Source organism: Hakea prostrata, chromosome 5 (genome assembly GCF_041222555.1).
Source record: "Hakea prostrata isolate BN-2017 chromosome 5, UWA_Hpros_2, whole genome shotgun sequence".
NCBI classification, from domain to species: domain Eukaryota; kingdom Viridiplantae; phylum Streptophyta; class Magnoliopsida; order Proteales; family Proteaceae; genus Hakea; species Hakea prostrata.
The window spans coordinates 38,410,388-38,434,251 of NC_142604.1; the positions used below are offsets into that span (position 1 = coordinate 38,410,388).

Genomic DNA, 23,864 nt, shown 5'->3' on the forward strand with positions numbered 1-23,864 from the left:
AGCAAATCCAGCCGTGTACCGAGGATGCGAAAAAGATTACTTATGTCGGGTCCGAACAGCTGGAAGAGTTTAAAGATGAATTGAAGTTATTTCTTCAACGGAATAAGGATGTATTCGCATGGTCCGCCGAGGACATGCCGGGGATCGATCGGGCCATTGCAGAGCACAAACTCGGTTAGACCCTAAGGCGAAACCAAGGATACGTAAAAGAAGAAATTTTTCTATTGAAAAGTATGAAGCCATTCGGAACGAGTTGAAAAACTTAAGAATTCTGGTTTCATAGAACCAATCGAGTGCCCAACTTGGTTGGCCAACGTGGTGATGGTGAAAAAGGCGAATGGGAAGTGGAGGATGTGTAAAGACTACACGGATCTAAACAAAGCTTGCCCAAAAGATTGCTACCCGTTGCCTCGGATTGACCTATTGATAGATGCTATCGCAGGGTATGAAACTTTAAGTTTCATGGATGCCTACTCGGGGTATAATCAGATCCTTATGAATAAGGAGGATGAGAAGTATACGGCTTTTATGACTGATCGTGAAAGCTATTATTACAAGGTCATGCCTTTTGGCCTGAAAAATGCAGGAGCAACATATCGTAGGGCCGTCAACAAGATTTTCAAAGAGCCGATAGGAAAGAACGTTGAAGCATATGTTGACGACATGCCGGTGAAAAGCTTTACAAAAGCAAATCACATTGCAGATTTGACCGAGGTTTTCTCAAGACCGAGGAAACATCAAATGAAGTTGAACCCCGAAAAATGTGCCTTTGGAGTCTCCTCGGGCAAATTCTTGGGTTTCATGGTATCACAGAGGGGAATTGAGGCAAATCCAGCCAAAATACAAGCTCTGATTGATATGGAGGCTCCCAAAACCGTTCGGGATGTACAATGTTTGACATGGAGAGTTGCTGCCTTAAATCGATTTATCTCCAAGTCGGGAGAGAAATGTTTGCCTTTCTTCAAGGCACTTAAAGACCCGAAGGGCAGTAAGGAAGCAAAGTGGACCGAAGAGTGCCGTAAAGCTTTCGAGGAATTAAAAGAAGCACTTGGACAACCACCGATCCCGTCCTGTGCCGTAGAAGGGGGAAATATTACAGCTATATCTAGCGACATCCCTTTCCGCGGTCGCGCAAAGACTTGTTCGGGAGAAAGATAAGAAACAAGTGGCCGATTTACTATGTAAGCCACGTGTTGCCGGATGCGGAGACGAGATATTCGCAGATTGAGAAGCGTGCTCTGCTCTCATGATGGCCGCCAGAAGCTAAGGCCATATTTTCAGCAGGGCCCGGCGGCGGAAGGATGGTATCCCGGTCGGTTGAGCTAAGTGAGTTCCAAGTGAGCTTTAAGCCCAGGACTCGCAATCAAGGCTCGTGCATTAGCCGACTTTGTAGTAGAAACTACCGCACCAGTGGAACCCACCATTGAGGATCCCATTATACCAACCACTTGGGAGGTATATGTCGATGGTTCGAGTAATAAAGATGGAGCAAAGCGCTGGAATTCTATTAAAAAGTCCAGCAGATTTATTATTCGATATGCTTTGAGATTCGCATTTGATGCAAGTAATAACGAAGTGGAGTATGAGGCCCTAATAGCAGGACTTCGGTTGTCAAAGGCATTAGATAACCAAGTCCAGGGGGAGTTTGGCATTAAAGAACCACGCTTGCAAAAATATCGGGAGATAGTGCAGGCATTTCAGAACCAATTCCGGAATTTGAAGATATCTCAGATTTCGAGGAATGAAAATTCAAGTGGCAGATGAGCTATCCCGACTAGCCAATGCCAAGGAAAAGAATCTAGACCCTTCGGTCTACATTGAAGAGGTAACTTTTCCAAGTTATCATGAGAAAGAAATTTCTTATATTGAAGCAGAACGTTGCTGGATGGATCCAATAATCGAATATCTGAGAGATGACAAGTTACCTGAGGATCCAGTAGAAGTAAAGTTGATCAAGATTCGATCAGCTAGATTTGTCATTCAGAATGGGAGACTATATAAAAGATCTTATGCTGGACCCCTTATGAGATGTATAGGCCCCTTAGGAGCAAACTCAGCTTTGGCTGAGGTTCATGAAGGAATTTGTGGCGCTCACATGGGTGGCAGAGCCCCGGCCCACAAAATTCTAAGATCGGGGTTATATTGGCCTAAGATCCAAGAAGCTGCTATGGACTACATTCGTCGATGTAGTAACTCACAAATTCATGCTACAAGATTCGAAGCGCCCGGCGGAAATTATGACTTCAATTCTAAATCCTATTCCCTTTGCAATGTGGGGAATTGATATCATGGGCAAATTCACCAAGGCATCGGGCGGACGGGAATATCTGATAGTAGCAATTGATTACTTCACAAAATGGGTAGAAGCTGCACCGGCGACAATTACCGAGAAAAAAGTGGAGAAATTTGTGCTTGAATCAATCATATATCGCTTTGGGATTCCAAAGATAATTGTCACTGACCATGGTACTCAGTTCGACTGTCCACAATTTGAGCAATTCTGTGGAACATATATGATCGAGCATCGTATGTCCTCAGTGGCATACCCCCAAAGCAATGGCCAGGTAGAGGTTACTAACCGAACGCTACTGGAAGGAATAAAGAGAAGACTCAAAGCTGACAAAGCTTCTTGGGTCGAAGAACTATATAATGTACTGTGGGCTTATAGAACTACGGTTCGAACACCTACAGGAGAAACTCCATTCAGGTTGGCATATGGATCCGAAGCATTGGCACCTGTGGAGATAATGGCGGGGACGTTACGGGATCGTGAGTTCGAGGAAAAAGCAAATGAACAAGGACTGCTTGATAGTCTTGATTTGTTGGACGAAGTTCGGGCAAAGGCAATAGCACGAACTCAACATTATCAAAGAAGGATAGCGTCTCATTATAATACTCGAGTGAAAAATCGTCGGTACTTAGCCGGAGATTTGGTGTTGAGAAACACCCTGGCTTCCGACCCGCGTCACCAAAGAAAGTTGGACCCTTCCTGGGAAGGACCTTATATGGTTGTGAAACCGGTCGGTTCAGGAGCTTACAAGCTGAAGAACATTGATTCCCAGAAAGAGTTGGATCGTTCGTGGAATGCTAGGCATCTCAAAAAGTTTTATCCTTGAAGATGATTTCAATTTTGTTCGTGATGTAATCATTTTCAACTCAATCAATGCAATTTTTGGTTTTCAACAAACTATCTTTTGATTGGGGGGCATCATACACCACATTCAAGACCAAGATCCAACAATGAGGCATCGGATGAAAATTCGTGTGGGTCCTTCAACACTTCAACACTTATGGAAAATCTTTCGAACTTTCTTAAGTCGGGGCATCGGATGAAAATCCGAGTGAGTTCCTTTTGCAAGGCGTCGGCTTAATACCCGAGTGAGTTCCTTCGAGACTTATTGAATTTTTGAATTATCCTTAAGTATAAGGCATCGGTTTAAAACCCAAGTGAGTTCCTTCTCAGACTTATTGTATTTCTCCGGAAATCCTTAAGTATAAGGCATCGGTTTAAAACCCGAGTGAGTTCCTTCTCAGACTTATTGTATTTCTCCGGAAATCCTTAAGTAAAGGCATTGTTTCAGACAACTAAGACCTAATGCAACGGCGATTCAAGTGGCTAGCAAAGTTCAAAGATAAAGTAATTTCTTATTTCTTGCGAAGATCCAAGGAGGCCAGATATCAAAACAATTACAAGAGCTGAATACAATCTTTGATCAAAGAAGAAAGTCATTACAGGTGACTGTTAACAAGTTATACAAGATCGACGCGACTTTGCTAGAACAAACATATGAGTCAACCATTGGTGCGAAGTCAAGGAAAAGAAGAGAAGAAATGAGGATTACAAAAATATTTCGATATTCGGAAAATCCTCCGCAATTTCATACTCTTTGCCCAGCTTGTCCAGAGAAGAATGGTCCTCGACCAAACTCGCATTCGGCACAAGCTCGTCATAATTGACTTCTTCCAGCGGAGAATAAACAGGAGAATCTTCCGGATATTGCATAATATCCGGATCGGAAGGTGGAGGATCAATCTTATCCTTGGTCCAGTCGGGAGGAGGAATACCCGAGTCGGTAAATACTTCGAGATGGCAAACAAGATCGTAGGGAGTCGTATCAAAAGGAGGATCTTTCCTTAATATTGATTCCCATACTTCGTTCTCACCATCCCGGTACGCGCTGCAAGTTATAACCATTCAGCATATCAACAAAAGGCATACCGTGTAAATACTTGAAGACGCAGCTCTGCGAACATCGGTTGGAAGGGATTCGGGCAAAGGAACGACAGCTTGCCTTTCGGGTAATGTTTCAGATCCTTTAGCTCCCGACTTTCCAACTGTCCGCTCCAATCGCCGGATCTTCTCCCCGGCATCATCCAAATCTGACCGAAGATGTCCAATCATCGAATTCTTTTCTCCCCGCCACCTCCCAAGCTAGATTCCGAAGGCGAGCAATCTCAACATCTTTAGCTTCAGAGATTCCCCGAAGCCTAGAAACTTCATTGCTCAACCCATCGAGTCTAGTAACTGCTTCCACTTAGTTGTGGAAGTTACAAAGAAGACTCCCGCAAACAACTTTCGAGTTAGCGAGGAGCAGAAAAGTAATTTTTCAAAATCAGAGGATAATGAAGAAAGACTTACATCACCAAAGTGACTTCGTAAAGACTTCATCTGGAAGTTTGGAAAGAACTGCGCTCTCGAAGTCATTCGAGCAGTAGTACACCATTCCAACGCTCTCGTCAAACTCGTTTAACACTAATTCAAGCGAAGGATGAGAAGGACGAACTACACCAAGAGAAGGATGAGCTTCATCACTTGTCATCCGACGGCGCTTCCGGTAGCAAAATCCTCCAACTCGGAAGGAGAGGAGGAGGATGCCAAACAAGCACTGGAGTTAGAAATAGGAGCAGCACTGCCTGGGACCACACCTTCATCGGGACGCCAACATAGTTGCCTCGGATGCCCGAAGAGTCTCCTTCGGGGGTGCACCGACAGGCTCACCAACAAAGCTCGCCAGCAGGATTGCCGGCAGCACCATCGGCAACGGAGTGATCAAGATCTTCCTGGGAAAGACGAGCGGTCACTTCGGGCAAAGGAGGCGCGAGGACGGCATCAACGAAGCTGCAGGAATCGACTTGAAGATTCACCGCCAGCGATCGCCTTGCACTTGGAGGATTCACTAGTTGAAACCACCGCACCGGCCCCAATCACCACCGACGGAACGCTATTCTTGCGAGATTTTGCTCTGATAAAGTCTGGGTTGATCTTGGGAGCCACTATACAAAAAAAAAAAAAAACCAGCCGTATCAATACAGAAATAAACGACAACAACAATGGGGAAACCCTAGTTTTCTAAAGCATCTGACAGACCAACAAACTAAACCCCAAGTATAACTACTGTGCAGTTTACTTCGGGGGGAAGAGGGGAAAGAGATGAGAAATCAAAAAACTCACTTGTTCAGAAATGGATAGAGCTGTCGTTGAAGTATGAGGAATACGGAGGCAGGTGAAGGACGAAAGGTTGCTTTGGCACTTTAGCAAATCTATCTTGCGAAGTCGGGATAGATGGAGAGTACCCACGAAGGCTTTAAATATCCTCAGGTATAAGACGACGGTTGAAGGCTAAGGACAACCGACGACCCGGATCGAAACGACGCTTCGAAATCCGCAAAAAGCAAGATCAACGGTCGAAGGGATGCCACATGGAAACATGTGGAAGCGAGCACCGATGCAGAGAAACCTCCAATCGTCGCACCGCCATTAAAATAATGGATGTATTTCCGATTCATTGGAAACAATGAATGGTACACAAAAGCGAGGAAAACTTTTGAACTTCGCAGAAGGGAAACGTGCGGACTTTGCAATAAATGAAGTAGTGGGGAAGATTAACGCATCTTCCCGAAACCCATCTTCACAATATTTCTACAAGATCATTATTCGGCGAGGAATGAAGAGTTAAGTGATAAGTTTTATCATTAATACTTTGATATTCAAGGCAATACTTCCGCAAGAGACGGGGAAATTTTGATATGGACATGAATAAAGAAATGTCTATTCATTAAAATGAGGGTACATCTTTACAAAGGAACAACTCCCTAAGCCTTTTCTTCATTGTTGCCCGAGGGACCCTGGTCGGGATGACTTTTCTCAGGATCCTGAGAGGAGCCTTCCTCAAGAGTGGCATCGGCTGAATCCTCTACAGCAACAACTTGAGACTCGGCTTGTGATTTCTCCTCCGGAAGTGCCACTCGTCATCTAGATATGCCTCATATTGAGGGTCAGCGGAAAAGGATCATCTACTCCCCGAGCCCGGTCTGGGAGATCCATACCAACTTTCCCGAAGACCTCCGGGTGGCATACCTCACGGGAAAGGAGCAAGATCGAAGTCGGGGATCGTTCCAAGGATCTGCTCCCAAACGTCGTTCTGCCCCATGCGGTAAGCCTGAATGTTGTAGAAACCTGGAAATTCGGAGAAAGGTACGCTGTTCAGGTATTTCCGAATGCCCTCCTTCCGAAGGTCTGGCTTTATATGCTCAGGCTTGTTAGGGATTGCCAACTTCAGATGTTCTTCGAGATCCCAACTCTTGATTTCAAGGCTGTCACCAAACAACGTGGCGGCTGCCTTTTGCTTCCCGGCCTCGCTCGGCGGCGAGAGACACGAATTCTTGAAGCTTCAAGAGTTTCCTTGAGGGAGATCACTTCTTCCTCATGCTTTTTCTGCAGCTCCACGGTAGCTGCAATCACCTGGTCTATTTCAGAATTGGCCTTGGCCAATTTCTCTTCACAAGTTTGCAGCAAGGAGCTGGTGCGACCAACACGGCTCAATGCTTCCATGTGTTGATAAAAGCTCAACACAGCATTCCTAGGAAGACGGAAGATATCAGAAGAAGTCATAAGTTATGAAAACATAAGTAAGCAAGAAGACCGTTACCTTGTAGATTGACTAACAAGGGAGGTGTCATCCAGGGCTTCAAACTCCTGGCGATCAGAAGGAGCAAGACTGAGAGAGCTCCACTCTGCAGCTCTCTCGGGATCCCGAGTGACCCTGTCGGTCATCTTCAGGGTCCACTGGGGGAGGAAGACTTCCTCACCATCCGTCGAAGCTTTGGATTTTTTGTTGGAGGGAGCATCAATTGTGTCATGCCTCCTCTTAGTTCGGACGGAGGAGGAAACGGTGGCCCTCTCTACCATTGGTTTCTTCCCTTTACCCGAAGCATCAGCTACAGGCCTGATATTCCTGATACCCCTGTAAGAGGGGTCGGGAGAGGGAAGAGAAGCCTCTTGATCTGCAGTCAAGACCATGGGCGATCGTTGTTCGACTGTCACAACGGCCCTAGCGGCCTTCACCCGCAGGCTTTCAAGGTTCGTTCTGGGAGGCACTGCAAAGAAGAAGGACAAGAATCAGAATTCAAGACATATCACTTCAGTCAAATCAATGGATGGTGGTTAGAAGCTCACAATGAGCCAAGCCCCAGTACTGAAGGATGGAGTTATATTCCATTTCATATCCATGTATCTCTTGATACCACGGAATGGATTTGATCTTCCTGATGGCCGCCTCGTCTTCTTTGGATAAGGGAAGGCCCCGGTTACTTTCGGACGAAGAAGTAAACCTCCTCCAGGCGGTCGGGAAGTTAAGATCTGATGGAGGCGCCCGACAGAAAAAGTATCGTTCGCGCCATCTTTTGTGGTTAGAAGGGCAAGTTCCTTTGATAAGGATGTTGCCCCTCCAATCAAGTTCAGCCTTATTGCGTTTGGAAAGAAAGACCCATCCAGGAGGATGGGAGATAGAAAGAACATGAAAATGTACAAAAAGAGAAAGAAATGGCGTGATGCCAAGCTCAAAACACAAACCCAAGAAGCCGACGATGAGACGCCAGCTATTGGGGAGGAGCATTCCGGGACAAATGTTCCAGTGATTCAAAACTGCGGAAAATAAAGGATTAAAAAAGGGAAAGCGAACCATGCTTTCCAGTGTATCTATGTACAGAGAAAATTCACCCCGAAAGGGATGAATCAACCCTCTCATCAGGGTGGGGAGCCCTAATCTGATATGAGGAAGGAAGGTCAAAATCTTGGACAGCGGAAAGAAGGGTTTCTCCATTATAAATGGAAGGAACAGAGCCAGGCCCACCATTGGACCCGGAGGTTTGAGGTTGCCTAGAGGAATCAACGATCTTGGAAGATCCAGACTCAACAAGGACAGGAGAAGTTTCGGTTTTTCTTTCAAAACCTTTTTGAGAAACTTCAGCGAACTCCTGCCAAAGGACGGTTAGGGTTTTGTTATCACTATCCGACTGTTCGGGAGTAGGAGAAGCAAAAGCATCACTGCTATTACCAACATGGGGTACTAAAGAAGCCATATCGTCCGCCATTACTTGTTTCAGTAAACTACAAAAAGAAAAGACCAGTAAACTTACTGATTCAGTGAGACGGAAGCTTGAGAGCAGGAAGGAGCGAAGCAGACGACAAAGGTTCAAATTCCAGACAGGAAGAATGAAACCTACGAAGACAACGAACCGCTTTTAAAACTCCCGCACGAGTGTTTGGGAATCTGAACGATCGAGATTGATTCAAAATCAACGATCAAGATTCAAAGACGTTTTGAAAGTTTGAACTCACGAATCCGAAATAGGCGTTCGGAAACCGTCGCTTGGATGACGTGAGCCACGACAGATCAACTACAACGAAGACATGTGGCCTTACACTCACAACGCTCGAGGAAAAGTGATCACCGCATTAAATGTGATATGACATTTAATGAAGCACGCAGAGATCATCACCTGACGACGAACCCAGTTAAAAACCAAGCCCTCGGGATCGACCGAACGCTTGGTCTGGGGGGCTCGTGATATGGAGAGTTTATGATCAGACCGGATTCATACCTGGTCCGACCCTCGACCCCGGTCAAGACGGAGAAAACCGAATCGCTCCCGAGCGAACCGGATCCAAAAGATGGCTTGCTGAAGAAGAAAGATTATTCGGCTGCAAGCGTGCCCTAATCTTACTTATGGATTAGGGTAATCACCCTGATGACAGCAAACTCAAACTGACGGCTGCAGATAATCATCATCAAAGGGATAACTATCGCATAACCTAACGGTTATCTCAGGAGTCCTCTACTAGCCCGAACTAGTAGAAGTCTATCGCTCAACGGATCTTATTGATAAGATCCAACGACTACCCGAAGAAGGCTCGAGTGCATCCAACGAAGGAGATTCGAAGGTACACTCTATATAAACCTCACTACTATACAAGGTGAGGGGGGGATAGACGGATCAATCGATCAAGAAGAATACTATCTGAGACTCAGGTTCAGATACATACTGATAGACCTAAACTATCAGCGTCCTGCTATCTAGATCACCTTTCCCGTTTCTTCATTCATTAGCTCGTGCTTCTAGCGAGCCTTTTGTGATTAAGTTCATCAACTGACTTAGCCTTCGGAGGTGGACTCCCGACCCTAGCGGTCGGGCCACATCTGACGCTTTCGTTTTGCAGGACATCACGTGGAGATCCAAGGGCTGAGCAGATTTTGGACGCATCACTATCCTACCAGAGACTAAAGTCTAAATCCAAGGTTTCTAAATGAAAGGCATGAATGTCTGAGGACAACACGAAATTGAAGAAAAAAGAAATTACACCATAAATTGCAAAAAAAAAACAAAAAAAAAAAAAAAAAAAAAAAAACAAAAAACAAAAATCAAAAACACTTCAAATATTGGATAAATAGGAGAAAGGGAAGAAGATGTAAAGAGGTCACTTACTAGTATAGCCTCAAAAAGGTCAACAACGAAGAAGGAAATGCTTGGGGATGCTTCAAAAAGGCTTGGGATAATTTGGAATGTCTGGACACTGTGCTACTGTGCTGGTTCTCCAAAGCACATGAAGAAGAAGCGAAATGAAATAGAAGAGGCTGAAAGGCGAAGGATATTTAAACCACTCCACGAATTCTCATTTAATGGCTCAGATAAGATGTTCTTAAACAGCCTTGATGCAGCGGCCCTTCAAATCCACATGATACTCATCTGCAATCAAGATTAAAGACACGTGGATGGAGGAGATCATTTGACTTTGAATTTCAAAAATGTGATAAGAGTGCTAAGTGGCACACAACACAACCTTAGAAAAACATGCATGCATCAGTTGGCACGCGTAATGGTCAGGTCGCCATAAATGTGATTGTTCGTACTTTGCCAGTTATTGATGTTTGGTCGACCAAGCCATCAATTAGTTGTCCAGCTTAAAGTCCAGCTCGAACACATGGACGTTATCATCCAACAAAGTAATAGCTTAAATCAACCGAGATTTACTCAAGTAGCATATAGTCCCATGATCTAATCATAAATACATCAAGAGAAAGTGACTTAAGAGAAAGTGACTTAGAGGGCTTATGATATGGTTGAGTAATATTGAACCAAATTGATTGAGCACAGTCAAACTGACCTGGATGTAAGTAAGCATCACACTCATATGAGGTCAAAACTGACTTCCCCAAAGATCGAGATAAGGATTCTAGTCAAGAATAAAATTAATCTCCGAGTTCAAGTCCGTAGTACTCTTTCAATAGTTATGACTCTTCCTCTCCTTTAGGAAGTTAACAACAATTATAAAGTTTAGGTTGAACTCCACAACCAGAGTCTAGATTGAACTCTACTACCTAAAATTCATATAAACCTAGTAGATGGCCATAGGGAGGTAAGTGTTCTTGAGTTACTCCCACTGGCATTGAGAATTGTAGCTCATTTTCGTCATCCAAGTTGTATGTTTCACTAACTTGATTATCAGAGGCGTTATTTGACTAATTCAGTCGAGCATATTTTTGCAAGTTAGTTCACTTGTACTATCAACAAGTTTTTGGAGCGACAGATATACCAAATGTATTTTAAGTTCTGTTTTCGTCCAAAATGAGAAGTTATTTGAGTTCAGTTTTGATCCATATGTTTCTTACCACCAATATGTTCCAGAAGCAGGTGGCAAGTACTCCAACAATGATCATCATAACACCAACAGCGGCCTCATCCGTGGCTACTTGAAGCCCTGAAAATTTTGTTGATTTGAGAACAGTGGGCCCAGTCCAAGTCACAGTTAACAATACACCGGCAGCAGATGCAGTTACACCCCATATCTTCGCCTGCCCATTTCTGCTCCAAAATCTGAACTTTTCCTGCCCAAAAGCCACTGCTAGAACGAAAATCACTGCAGTTTGCGAGTTCAAACCAATGCTTTCATATGAAGACCCAATGTAATCTAGTGCCATTGTCAACAGCATCTGGCAAAGCGTAATCCTATTTCATTTTGAAATGAAAAAAATAAAAATAAAAGAGCAATAGTTAATTAAATTCAACAAATATTGTTGAGTCGATTTTGGGCTTGGTCAACTCATTTTATGAAGCCGGGCCAAATTAGGTAGGTTTTAATACTGGTGACAATATCCGAACTTGCTTCAGTGGTGAGTCATATATTGTGGTGCCTGTGGTGCCCACCGTTGAGTGCACGCCTCGGGTATTCTATTTAATCTCATCCACTCAAAATATGGTTTGGTTCATCTTAGAAAAAATTGGTTTTGTGTAACTTAAGTTGATTGAATGTGTACATGATATTTTGAACGGTTTAGATTTAATGAAATATTCATGAGATGTATTCAATAGTAGACACCACATACACCACCACATCAGATGCATCACTAGAACAAAATCAGACAATACGGCAAAGGTTGTGTATCCAACATGCATCATTGTGTTATGAATGCATCACATCAGCATAGATGTCAATCCAATAGTTGGAAGATGAGTTTTAATTCAGAATCTAAAATTTGGAGTTCAAAATTAACCTCAGCTGCTAACCATTAGATTCATTAGATCAGTATCTCTGCTAATGTGATGTGTATATGGACGCCTGATGAGTGCACAAACAACGAGAGTAAAAGAGTTAAAATTTTGTTAAGAGGATTTCCACTTAACTGTAGGAGTCCCAACAAGAAGGCATAGCATAGTATCTTGATGGTGATAGGTGGCCTCTTCTTTCTGTAAATGAAGAAAATGTATGAAAGTTATGACGAAACTAAATAAATATTAAATATATAAATGTTTTTTAGAAATAATATAAGAGACAAATACCTGACTAATGCTTTAGGGCCTGTTTGGTTACATGAGTCTGGAGATTTCAAATCTATAGATTTCAAACTTATGGAGTTATAATTTATAAAATTAGATGTTTGGTTGTGGAATGAAATCTGTGGATTCATCCTAAAAACTATTTAATCGATGTGATTTTTGTGAATGTGCAAATGTATAGCTTTTTTGAAATCTCTGAATTTCACCCATTACCCATAAATCTACAGATTCACGTTTTTAGTGTAAAAATGTGAATCTCTAGATTTCATGAATCTAGAGATTTTTACAACCAAACGGGTATAATTCTCAAATTCATGAGTCCAGAGATTTGAAATCTCTGGATTCATGTAACCAAACAGGCCCTTAAGTTAGGGGTGTCAATGGCTTGCTTCCAGCCAATTTCGGTTTAGGTTTTTCGGTTTCGAGGTGAAAGAACCGAATGTCAATACCGATCGTTGGCAAACTTTTTGGTCCAGTTTGGTTTCAAACAGATGAGAGGGTTGATTTGAGACCATTACCAATCCGAAGGAAATCCTTTTCAACCCATTTGAAATTAAAAATTAATCTTGGTTCTTGGTGATATGGAGAGTTTATGATCAGACCGGGTTCATACCTGGTCCGACCCCCGACCCCGGTCGAGACGGAGAAAACCGAATCGCTCCCGAGCGAACCGGATCCAGAAGATGGCTTGCTGAAGAAGAAAGATTACTCAACTGCAAGCGTGCCCTAATCTTACTTATGGATTAGGGTAATCACCCTGATGACAGCAGACTCAAACTGACGGCTGCGGATAATCATCATCAAAGGGATAACTATCGCATAACCTAACGGTTATCTCAGGAGTCCTCTACTAGCCCAAACTAGTAGAAGTCTATCGCTCAACGGATCTTACTAATGAGATCCAGCGACTACCCGAAGAAGGCTCGAGTGCATCCAACGAAGGAGATTCGAAGGTACACTCTATATAAACCTCACTACCATACAAGGTGAGGGACGGATCAATCGATCAAGGAGAATACTATCTGATACTCGGGTTCGGATACATACTGATAGACCTAAACTATCAGCGTCCTGCTATCTAGATCACCTTTCCCGTTTCTTCATTCATTAGCTCTATGTTTCTAGCAGAGCCGTTTGTGATTAAGTTCATCAATTGATTTAGCCTTCGGAGGTGGACTCCCGACCCCAGCGGTCGGGCCACATCTGACGCTTTCGTTTTGCAGGACATCACGTGGAGATCCAATGGCTGAGCAGATTTTGGACGCATCATTTGGCGCCGTCTATGGGAAAGACTTGAGAAAGCCATGGTGACTAGATCAGCAGCCGCAGCAGCCGCTGCACAACGCAATTCCGGTGTTCGGATACCCGGGGTGAATAATCCGGATATTCCCCAGGAAAGCCAAAATCCTATCGAAGTGGATAAACGCCAGGGAGGACGTAATCTTCCTCCTGATACAATCCAAGATCAATTGGATCAGGTAAAGATTCAACTCTTGGAGGTGAGCCAAGCACTCCACTTGCTCACCAGATGAGTGGTTTTACCACAAGAACCTGATCAACACGACTCAGGGAGACGTGCATTGCCACGTGACCAAAGAATGGCTGAAGATCGGAATGTCGATCAGAATTTCCGTGAAGGAGACCGAGGACTTCGGAGGACTGATGATCAACCAAGGCGAGGCGATCGGTTCGATAGACCGCAAGAGAGTACAATCGATTCAAATACAAGGTTGGATTCTGGGGTAAGAACTCATTCACCCACTGTCAGAAGAACCGTTCGTGATGATCGAGCAGTTCGTGATGAGAGAAACGTTCGTGAAGGACGGGTTGTTCATGATGATCGAGTAGCACATGATGATCGTGTTAATCGAGGTCGTGATCGTATTGCTGAAGATCACCCGACCCAGTTGGTCAAGAATTGGCCAACATCAATGAGAAGTTAGGGCAATTGGCTAAGGGAAGAATAAGCGAGGATATTTACTCGGTCATTCGGAAGACTCCTTTTGCTTGAGCCAATTGCGGGATATCGGTTTCCCCATAACTTCCGTCTGCCTACCTTCTCAACATTCGATGGCTCCGGAGATCCAACAGCTCACATTGGTTATTACCAACGAGACCATGGCAGTTTCGGGTAATTCGATGAAATTTTATGCGGGGTTTTCGGATCATCTCTAAGCGGAGCGGCACAAAAGTGGTTTTCTAACCTCCCCTTGGGAAGGATCGTAAACTTTGATGAATTGGCGTGCCAATTCATAGGACGATTCCGAAGTGGGATACGAGGTCAAGAAAACGGAAGAAACCTTGTTTCTTGTCAAACGGGGAAAGAGCGAATCGATCGGAGAATTTCGAAAAGATTTAACAAAGTGACGATGGAGATAGAAAACTTGGATGAACAGGTAGCTAGAACCGCTCTATTCACGGGACTCACAAATCGGAAGCTCCTGGAGTTATTACTACGGGATATACCCACGACTTATCCTGAGTTGGTACAGAGATGCCGAAGCGAGGCTGATGTCATGGAGATTCTAGATGCGCGCCAAGGAGATAATAAAGTCTCCAATAAGGAACAAAAGGCTCCTGAGCGAAGCGAAGCCAAAGAAGAATGTTCGTGATCGGGTTGGAAGATCCCAACCTTGGCGCCAAAGATCCCCCGGCGAAGTGAGTACACTCCATTGAATGCTCCTCGGGCTGATATTTTGAATATCCTCAAAAGAAAAAATATTTTGAAGTGGCCGCCTAAAATTCTTTTGAAACCCAGGAGAGCAGCGAGGATCGGGAAAAGTATTGCCGATTCCACAAGGACTATGGTCATTGCACTAATGACTGTCGTCATCGAAGGCGAGATATTGAGAGATTGATATCTCGGGGACATCTGTCCGAGCTTTGTTAGCGGGGAGAAGGGAGGAGCCACGCGGGCCACGTGCGGCTGCTCCTAAAAGGAATCGTTCGGTTAGTTCGGAACGATCAAGGGAGGCCCCGAAGTCCAAAAAAGGCAAGGAGGTGATTGAAGCTGCTACTCGGTCACCGATCCTTACCATCTTCGGGGGTCCAGAGCCCGAATCATTCCGGAGTTTAAAAACCAAATCCAAATTTGTTGGAGCCGGAGAGGCGCGAGAAGCGGAAGAAGCTTAATGGTGAAGATTCTATCACCTTTAGCGAAGAAGATGAGAGAGATGTTTGTTTACCTCATGATGATGCTATAGTCATCAAGGTAGAGATTGCACTACGGGAAGTACATAGAGTATTGATTGATACAGGGTCTGCAGCTGACCTAATTTCTTACGAAGTGTATCAAAAATTGAAGGTGGATCAAGATTTGATGAAACCTTCATCAACACACCTATATGGCTTTGCGGGGTCATCTGCGGTAGCGGAAGGATCGGTTCGGTTGGATCTTTCCATTGGAAGTTTTCCCAAAGAAACAACTGTCCGAATCAATTTTTCTGGTGGTTCGAGAACTACCAGCCTATAATATGACTCTTGGGCGACCATCTTTATCCAAAATAGGTGCTATTGTTTCAACAAAGCACACGAAGATAAAATTCCCGACGATATGGGAATCGGTCAAGTCTCCTCGACCGGAAGATCTTTCGGCGGTGTTATGTTGCCTATTTAAAAGACAAGGAGGGTCCGAAGAAGGTTACTGCCCTCCCCATAGAAGTTCGAGATGATCGGGAAGAGACGGAGATGCAAAGGCCCGAACCAAGTGGAGAAAGCTGGAGCAAATCCAGGCTGTGTACCGAGGATGCGAAAAAGATTACTTATGTCGGGTCGAAGCAGTTGGAAGAGTTTAAAGATGAATTGAAGTTATTTCTTCAACGAGAATAAGGATTTATTCGCATGGTCTGCTGAGGACATGCCGGGGATCGATCGGGCCATTGCAGAGCACAAACTCTGGATAGACCCTAAGGCGAAACCAGTGATACGAGAAAGAAGAAATTTCTCTATTGAAAAGTATGAAGCCATTCGGAACGAAGTTGAAAAACTTAAAAATTCTGGTTTCATAGAACCAATCGAGTGCCCAACTTGGTTGGCCAACGTGGTGATGGTGAAAAAGGCGAATGGGAAGTGGAGGATGTGTACGGACTACACGGATCTAAACAAAGCTTGCCCAAAAGATTGCTACCCGTTGCCTCGGATTGACCTCTTGATAGATGCTCTGCGGGGGTATGAAACTTTAAGTTTCATGGATGCCTACTCGGGGTATAATCGGATCCTTATGAATAAGGAAGATGAGAAGTATACGGCTTTTATGACTGATCGTGAAAGCTATTATTACAAGGTCATGCCTTTTGGCCTGAAGAATGCGGGAGCAACATATCGAGAGGGCCGTCAACAAGATTTTCAAAGAGCTGATAGGAAGAACGTTGAAGCATATGTTGACGACATGCTTGGTGAAAAGCTTTACAAAAGCAAATCACATTGCAGATTTGACTGAGGTTTTCTCGATACTAAGGAAACATCAAATGAAGTTGAACCCCGAAAAATGTGCCTTTGGAGTCTCCTCGGGCAAATTCTTGGGTTTCATGGTATCACGAGAGGGGAATTGAGGCAAATCCTGCCAAAATACAAGCTCGATTGATATGGAGGCTCCCAAAACCGTTCGGGATGTACAATGTTTGACATGGAGAGTTGCTTGCCTTAAATCGATTTATCTCCAAGTGCGGAGAAAAATGTTTGCCTTTCTTCAAGGCACTTAAAGACCTGAAGGGCGATAAGGAAGCAAAGTGGACTGAAGAGTGCGCGAAAGCTTTCGAGGAATTAAAAGAAGCACTTGGACAACCACCGATCCTGTCCGGGCCGAGAGAAGGGGAAATATTACAGCTATATCTAGCGACATCCCTTTCGCGGTCGGTGCGGTACTTGTTCGGGAGAAAGATAAGAAACAGTGGCCGATTTACTATGTAAGCCACGTGTTCTTTGGATGCGGAGACGAGATATTCGCAGATTGAGAAGCGGGCTCTGGCTCTCATGATGGCCGCCGGGAAGCTAAGGCCATATTTTCGAGGCTCATCCAATTGAGGTATTTACAACTTTTCCTCTTAGTAAAGTTCTTAACAAACCTGATTTGTCTGGAAGGATGGTATCCTGGTCGGTTGAGCTAAGTGAGTTCCAAGTGAGCTTTAAGCCCAGGACTGCAATCAAGGCTCAGGCATTAGCCGACTTTGTAGTAGAAACTACTGCACCAGTGGAACCCACTATTGAGGATCCCATTATACCAACCACTTGGGAGGTATATGTCGATGGTTCGAGTAATAAAGATGGAGCAGGCGCTGGAATTCTATTAAAAAGTCCAGCAAGATTTATTATTCGATGTGCTTTGAGATTCGCATTTGATGCAAGTAATAACGAAGCGGAGTATGAGGCCCTAATAGCAGGACTTCGGTTGTCAAAGGCATTAGCTATTGCAGATGTTACTATTTATAGTGATTCTCAGCTTATAGTCAACCAAGTCCAAGGGGAGTATGGCATTAAAGAACCACGCTTGCAAAAATATCGGGAGATAGTGCAGGCATTTCAGAACCAATTCCGAAATTTGAAGATATCTCAGATTTTGAGGAATGAAAATTCAGTGGCAGATGAGCTATCCCGACTAGCCAATGCCAAGGAAAAGAATCTAGACCCTTCGGTCTACATTGAAGAGGTAACTTTTCCAAGTTATCATGAGAAAGAAATTTCTTATATTGAAGCGAACGTTCTTGGATGGATCCAATAATTGAATATCTAAGAGATGACAAGTTACCCGAGGATCCGGTAGAAGCAAGGTTGATCAAGATTCGATCAGCTAGATTTGTCATTCAGAATGGGAGACTATATAAAAGATCTTATGCTGGACCCCTTATGAGATGTATAGGCCCCGAAGGAGCAAACTCAGCTTTGGCTGAGGTTCATGAAGGAATTTGTGGCGCTCACATGGGTGGCAGAGCCCCGGCCCACAAAATTTTAAGATTGGGGTTATATTGGCCTAAGATCCAAGAAGCTGCTATGGACTACGTTCGTCGATGTAGTAACTTGTCAAATTCATGCTACCGATATCGAAGCGCCCGGCAGAAATTATGACTTCAATTCTAAATCCTATTCCCTTTGCAATGTGGGGAATTGATATCATGGGTAAATTCACCAAGGCATTGGGCGGACGGGAATATATCGATAGTAGCAATTGATTACTTCACAAAATGGGTAGAAGCCGAGTGCACTTGGCGACAATTGCGAGAAAAAAGTGGAGAAATTTGTGCTTGAATCAATCATATATCGCTTTGGGATTCCAAAAATAATTGTCACTTGACCATGGTACTCGGTTCGATTGTCCACAATTTGAGCAATTTCGTGGAACATATATGATCGAGCATCGTATGTCCTCGGTGGCATACCCCCAAAGCAATGGCCAGGTAGAGGTTACTAACCGAACGCCTATTGGAAGGAATAAAGAGAAGACTCGAAGTGACAAAGCTTCTTGGGTCGAAGAACTATATAATGTCTTGTGGGCTTATAGAACTACGGTTCGAACACCTACAGGAGAAACTCCATTCAGGTTGGCATATGGATCCGAAGCATTGGCACGGGTGGAGATAATGGCGGGGACGTTACGGGATCGTGAGTTCGAGGAAAAAGCAAATGAACAAGGACTGCTTGATAGTCTTGATTTGTTGGACGAAGTTCGGGCAAAGGCAATAGCACGAACTCAACATTATCAAAGAAGGATAGCGTCTCATTATAATACTCGAGTGAAGAATCGTCGGTACTTAGCCGGAGATTTGGTGTTGAGAAACACCCTAGCTTCCGACCCGCGTCACCAAAGGAAGTTGGACCCTTCCTGGGAAGGACCTTATATGGTTGTGAAACCGGTCGGTTCAGGAGCTTACAAGCTGAAGAACATTGATTCCCAAAAAGAATTGGATCATTCGTGGAATGCTAGGCATCTCAAAAAGTTTTATCCTTGAAGATGATTTCAATTTTGTTCGTGATGTAATCATTTTCAACTCAATCAATGCAATTTTTGGTTTTCAACAAACTATCTTTTGATTGGGGGGCATCATACACCACATTCAAGAACACATTCAAGAACAAGATCCAACTATAAGGCATCGGATGAAAATTCGTGTGGGTCCTTCAACACTTCAACACTTATGGAAAATCTTTCGAACTTTCTTAAGTCGGGGCATTGGATGAAAATCCGAGTGAGTTCCTTTTGCAAGGCGTCGGTTTAATACCCGAGTGAGTTCCTTCGAGACTTATTGAATTTTTGAATTATCCTTAAGTATAAGGCATCGGTTTAAAACCCGAGTGAGTTCCTTCTCAGACTTATTGTATTTCTCCGGAAATCCTTAAGTATAAGGCATCGGTTTAAAACCCGAGTGAGTTCCTTCTCAGACTTATTGTATTTCTCCGGAAATCCTTAAGTATAAGGCATCGGTTTAAAACCCGAGTGAGTTCATTCTCAGACTTATTGTATTTCTCCGGAAATCCTTAAGTGTAGGCATTGTTTCAGACAACTAAGACCTAATGCAACGGCGATTCAAGTGGTTAGCAAAGTTCAAGATACAGTAATTTCTTATTTCTTCAGAAGATCCAAAGAGGCCAGTATCAAAACAATTACAAGAGCTGGATATAATCTCTGATCAAAGAAGAAAGTCATTACAGGTGACTGTTAACAAGTTATACAAGATCGACGCGACTTTGCTAGAACAAACATATGAGTCAACCATTGGTGAGGAAAAGAAGAAATGAGGATTACAAAAATATTTCAATATTCATAAAATCCTCTGCAATTTCATACTCTTTGCCCAGCTTGTCCAGGAGAAGAATGGTCCTCGACCAAACTTGCATTCGGCACGAGCTCGTCATAATTGACTTCTTCCAGCGGAGAATAAACAGGAGAATCTTCCAGATATTGCATAATATCTGGATCGGAAGGTGGAGGATCAATCTTATCCTTGGTCCAGTCGGGAGGAGGAATACCCAGGTTGGTAAATACTTCAGGATGGCAAACAGCATTGTAGGGAGTCGTATCAAAATGAGGATCTTTCCTTAATATTGATTCCCATACTTCGTTCTCACCATCCCGGTACGCTTGCAAGTTATAAGCATTCAGCATATCAACAAAAGGCTTCTTGTGTAAATACTTGAAGACGCAAGCTCTGCGAACATCGGTTGGAAGGGATTCGGGCAAAGGAACGACGACTTGCCTTTCGGGTAATGTTTTAGATCCTTTAGCTCTTGACTTTCCAACTGTCCGTTCCAGTCGCCGGATCTTCTCCCTGGCATCATCCAAATCTGACCGAAGACGACCAATCATCGAATTCTTTTCTCCTGCCACCTCCCAAGCTAGATTCCGAAGGCGAGCAATCTCAACATCTTTAGCTTCAAAGATTCCCGGAAGCCTAGAAACTTCATTGCTCAACCTCACGAGTCTAGTGCTTGCTTCCACTTGGTTGTGGAAGTTACCAGCAAGACTCCTGCAAACAACTTTCGAGTTAGCGAGGAGCGGAAAAGTAATTTTTCAAAATCGGGAGGATAATGAAGAAAGACTTACATCACCGGTGACTTCGTAAAGACTTCATCTGGAAGTTTGGAAAGAAGCTGCGCTCTCGGAAGTCATTCGAGCAGCGGTACACCATTACAACGCTTTGTCAAACTCGTTTGACACTAATTCAGTCGAAGGATGAGAAGGATGAGCTACATCAAGAGAAGGATGAGCTGCATCACTTGTCACCCGACGGCGCTTCCTGGTGGCAAAATCCTCCAACTCAGAAGGAGAGGAGGAGGATGCCAAACAAGCACTAGAGTTAGAAATAGGAGCAGCACCTGCTTTGGGGCCACACCTTCATCGGACGCCAACATAGTTGCCTCGGATGCCCGAAGAGTCTCCTTCGGGGGTGCACCGATAGGCTCCCTGCGAGCTCACCAGCGGGATTGCCGCCAGCACCATCGGCAACGGAGTGATCAAGATCTTCCTGGGAAAGACAAGCGGTCACTTCGGGCAAAGAGGGTGCATGGGCGGCATCAACAGAAGCTGCAGGAATCTGACTTGAAGATTCACCGCCAGCAGTCGCCTTACGCTTGGAGGATTCACCAGCTGAAACCACCGCACTGGCCCCAATCACCATCGACGGAACGCTATTCTTGCGAGATTTTGCTCTGATAAAGTCTGGGTTGATCTTGGGAGCCACTATAAAAAAAAAAAAAAAACAGCCGTATCAGTACAGAAATAAACGACAGCAACAATGGGGAAACCCTAGTTTTCTAAAGCATCTGACAGACCAACAAACTAAACCCCAAGTATAACTACTATGCAGTTTACTTTGGGGAGAAGAGGGGAAAGAGATGAGAAATCAAAAAACTCACTTGTTCAGAAATGGATAGAGCTGTCGTCGAAGTACGAGGAATACAGAGGCAAGCCGAAGGACGAAAGGTTGCTTTGGCACTTTAGCAAATCTATCTTGCAGAAGTCAGGATAGATGGAGAGTACCCACGAAGGCTTTAAATAGCCTCAGGTATAAGACGACGGTTGAAGGCTAAGGACAACTGACGACCCAGATCGAAACGACGCTTCGAAATCCGCAAAAAGCAAGATCAACGGTCGAAGGGATGCCACATGGAAACATGTGGAAGTGAGCACCTGATGCAGAGAAACCTCCAATCGTTGCACTGCCATTAAAATAATGGAGGTATTTCCAATTCATTGGAAACAGTGAATGGTACACAAAAGCAAGAAAACGTTTGAACTTCGCAGAAGGGAAACGTGCGGACTTTGCAATAAATGAAGAAGTGGGGAAGATTAACGCATCTTCCCGAAACGCATCTTCACAATATTTCTACAAGATCATTATTCGGAGAGGAATGAAGAGTTAAGTGATAAGTTTTATCATTAATAATTTGATATTCAAGGCAATACTTCGGCAAGAGATGGGGAAATTTTGAGGTCAACATGAATAAAGAAATGTCTATTCATTAAAATGAGGGTACATCTTTACAAAGGAACAACACCCTAAGCCTTTTCTTCATTGTTGCCCGAGGGACCCTGGTCGGGATGACTTTTCTCAGGATCCTGAGAAGAGCCTTCCTCAAGAATGTCATCGGCTGAATCCTCTACAGCAACAACTTGAGACTCGGCTTGTGATTTCTCCTCTAGAAGTGCCGGCTCGTCATCTAGATATGCCTCATATTGAGGGTCAGCTGGAAAAGGATCATCTACTCCCTGGGCCCAGTCTGGGAGATCCATACCAACTTTCCCGAAGACCTCCGGGTGGCATACCTCACGAAAAGGAGCAGTGTCGAAGTCAGGGATCGTTCCAAGGATCTGCTCCCAAACGTCGTTCTGCCCCATGCGATAAGCCTGAATGTTGTAGAAACCTAGCAATTCGAAGAAAGGTACGCTGTTCAGGTATTTCCGAATGCACTCCTTCCGAAGGTTTGGCTTTATATGCTCAGGCTTGCTAGGGATTGCCAACTTCAGATGTTCTTCGAGATCCCTACTCTTAATTTCAAGGCTGTCACCAAACAACGTGGCAGCTGCCTTTTGCTTCTACGGCCTCGCTCGGCAGCGAGAGACACGAATTCTTGAAGCTTCAAGGGCTTCCTTGAGGGAGGTCACTTCTTCCTCATGCTTTTTCTGCAGCTCCACGGTGGCTGCGAGTCAGCTGGTCTATTTCAGAATTGGCCTTGGCCAATTTCTCTTCACAAGTTTGCAGCAAGGAGCTGGTGCGACCAACACGGCTCAATGCTTCCATGTGTTGATAAAAACTCAACACAGCATTCCTGGGAAGATGGAAGACATCAGAAGAAGTCATAAGAAATTATGAAAACATAAATAAGCAAGAAGACCGTTACCTTGTAGATTGACTCACAAGGGAGGTGTCATCCAGGGCTTCAAACTCCCGGCGATCGAAGGAGCAAGGCGAGAGAGCTCCACTCTGCAGCTCTCTCGGGATCCCGAGTGACCCTGTCGGTCATCTTCAGGGTCCACTGGGGGAGGAAGACTTCCTCACCATCCGTCGAAGCTTTGGATTTTTTGTTGGAGGGAGCATCAATTGTGTCATGCCTCCTCTTGGTTCGGACGGAGGAGGAGACGGTGGCCCTCTCCACCATTGGTTTCTTCCCTTTACCCGAAGCATCAGCTGCAGGCCTGATATTCCTGATACCCCTGTAAGAGGGGTCGGGAGAGGGAAGAGAAGCCTCTTGATCTACAGTCAAGACCTTGGGCGATCGTTGCTCGGCTGTCACAACGGCTCTAGCGGCCTTCACCCGCAGGCTTTCAGGGTTCGTTCTGGGAGGCACTGCAAAGAAGAAGGACAAGAATCAGAATTCAAGACATATCACTTCAGTCAAATCAAAGGATGATGGTTAGAAGCTCACAATGAGCCAAGCCCCAGTACTGAAGGATGGAGTTATACTCCATTTCATATCCATTAATCTCTTGATACCACGGAATGGATTTGATCTTCCTGATGGCCGCCTCGTCTTCTTTGGATAAGGGAAGGCCCCGGTTACTTTCGGACGAAGAAGTAAACCTCCTCCAGGTGGTCGGGAAGTTAAGATCTGATGGAGGCGCTCGACAGAAAAAATATCGTTCGCGCCATCTTTTGTGGTTAGAAGGGCAAGTTCCTTTGGCAAGGATGCTGCCCCTCCAATCAAGTTCAGCCCTATTGCGTTTGGAAAGAAAGACCCATCCGGGAGGATGGGAGATAGAAAGAACATGAAAATGTACAAAAAGAGAAAGAGATGGCGTGATGCCAAGCTCAAAACACAAG

At 44.4% G+C, this 23,864-nt stretch overlaps 1 protein-coding gene across 1 annotated transcript in view; it reads right to left on the reverse strand.

Annotated features, from left to right (window-relative positions):
* LOC149015925 (WAT1-related protein At5g64700-like) overlaps nucleotides 1-23,864 on the reverse strand; it is a 45,384-nt gene that overhangs the window by 9,803 nt on the left and 11,717 nt on the right. Inside the window, exons 2-3 of the mRNA XM_089156329.1 lie at nucleotides 11,962-12,024; nucleotides 10,950-11,286 (exon numbers count right to left, since the gene is read on the reverse strand). Coding sequence (XP_089012455.1) covers nucleotides 10,950-11,286; nucleotides 11,962-12,024 — 400 coding nt within the window. The remainder of the gene's footprint in view (nucleotides 1-10,949; nucleotides 11,287-11,961; nucleotides 12,025-23,864) is intronic.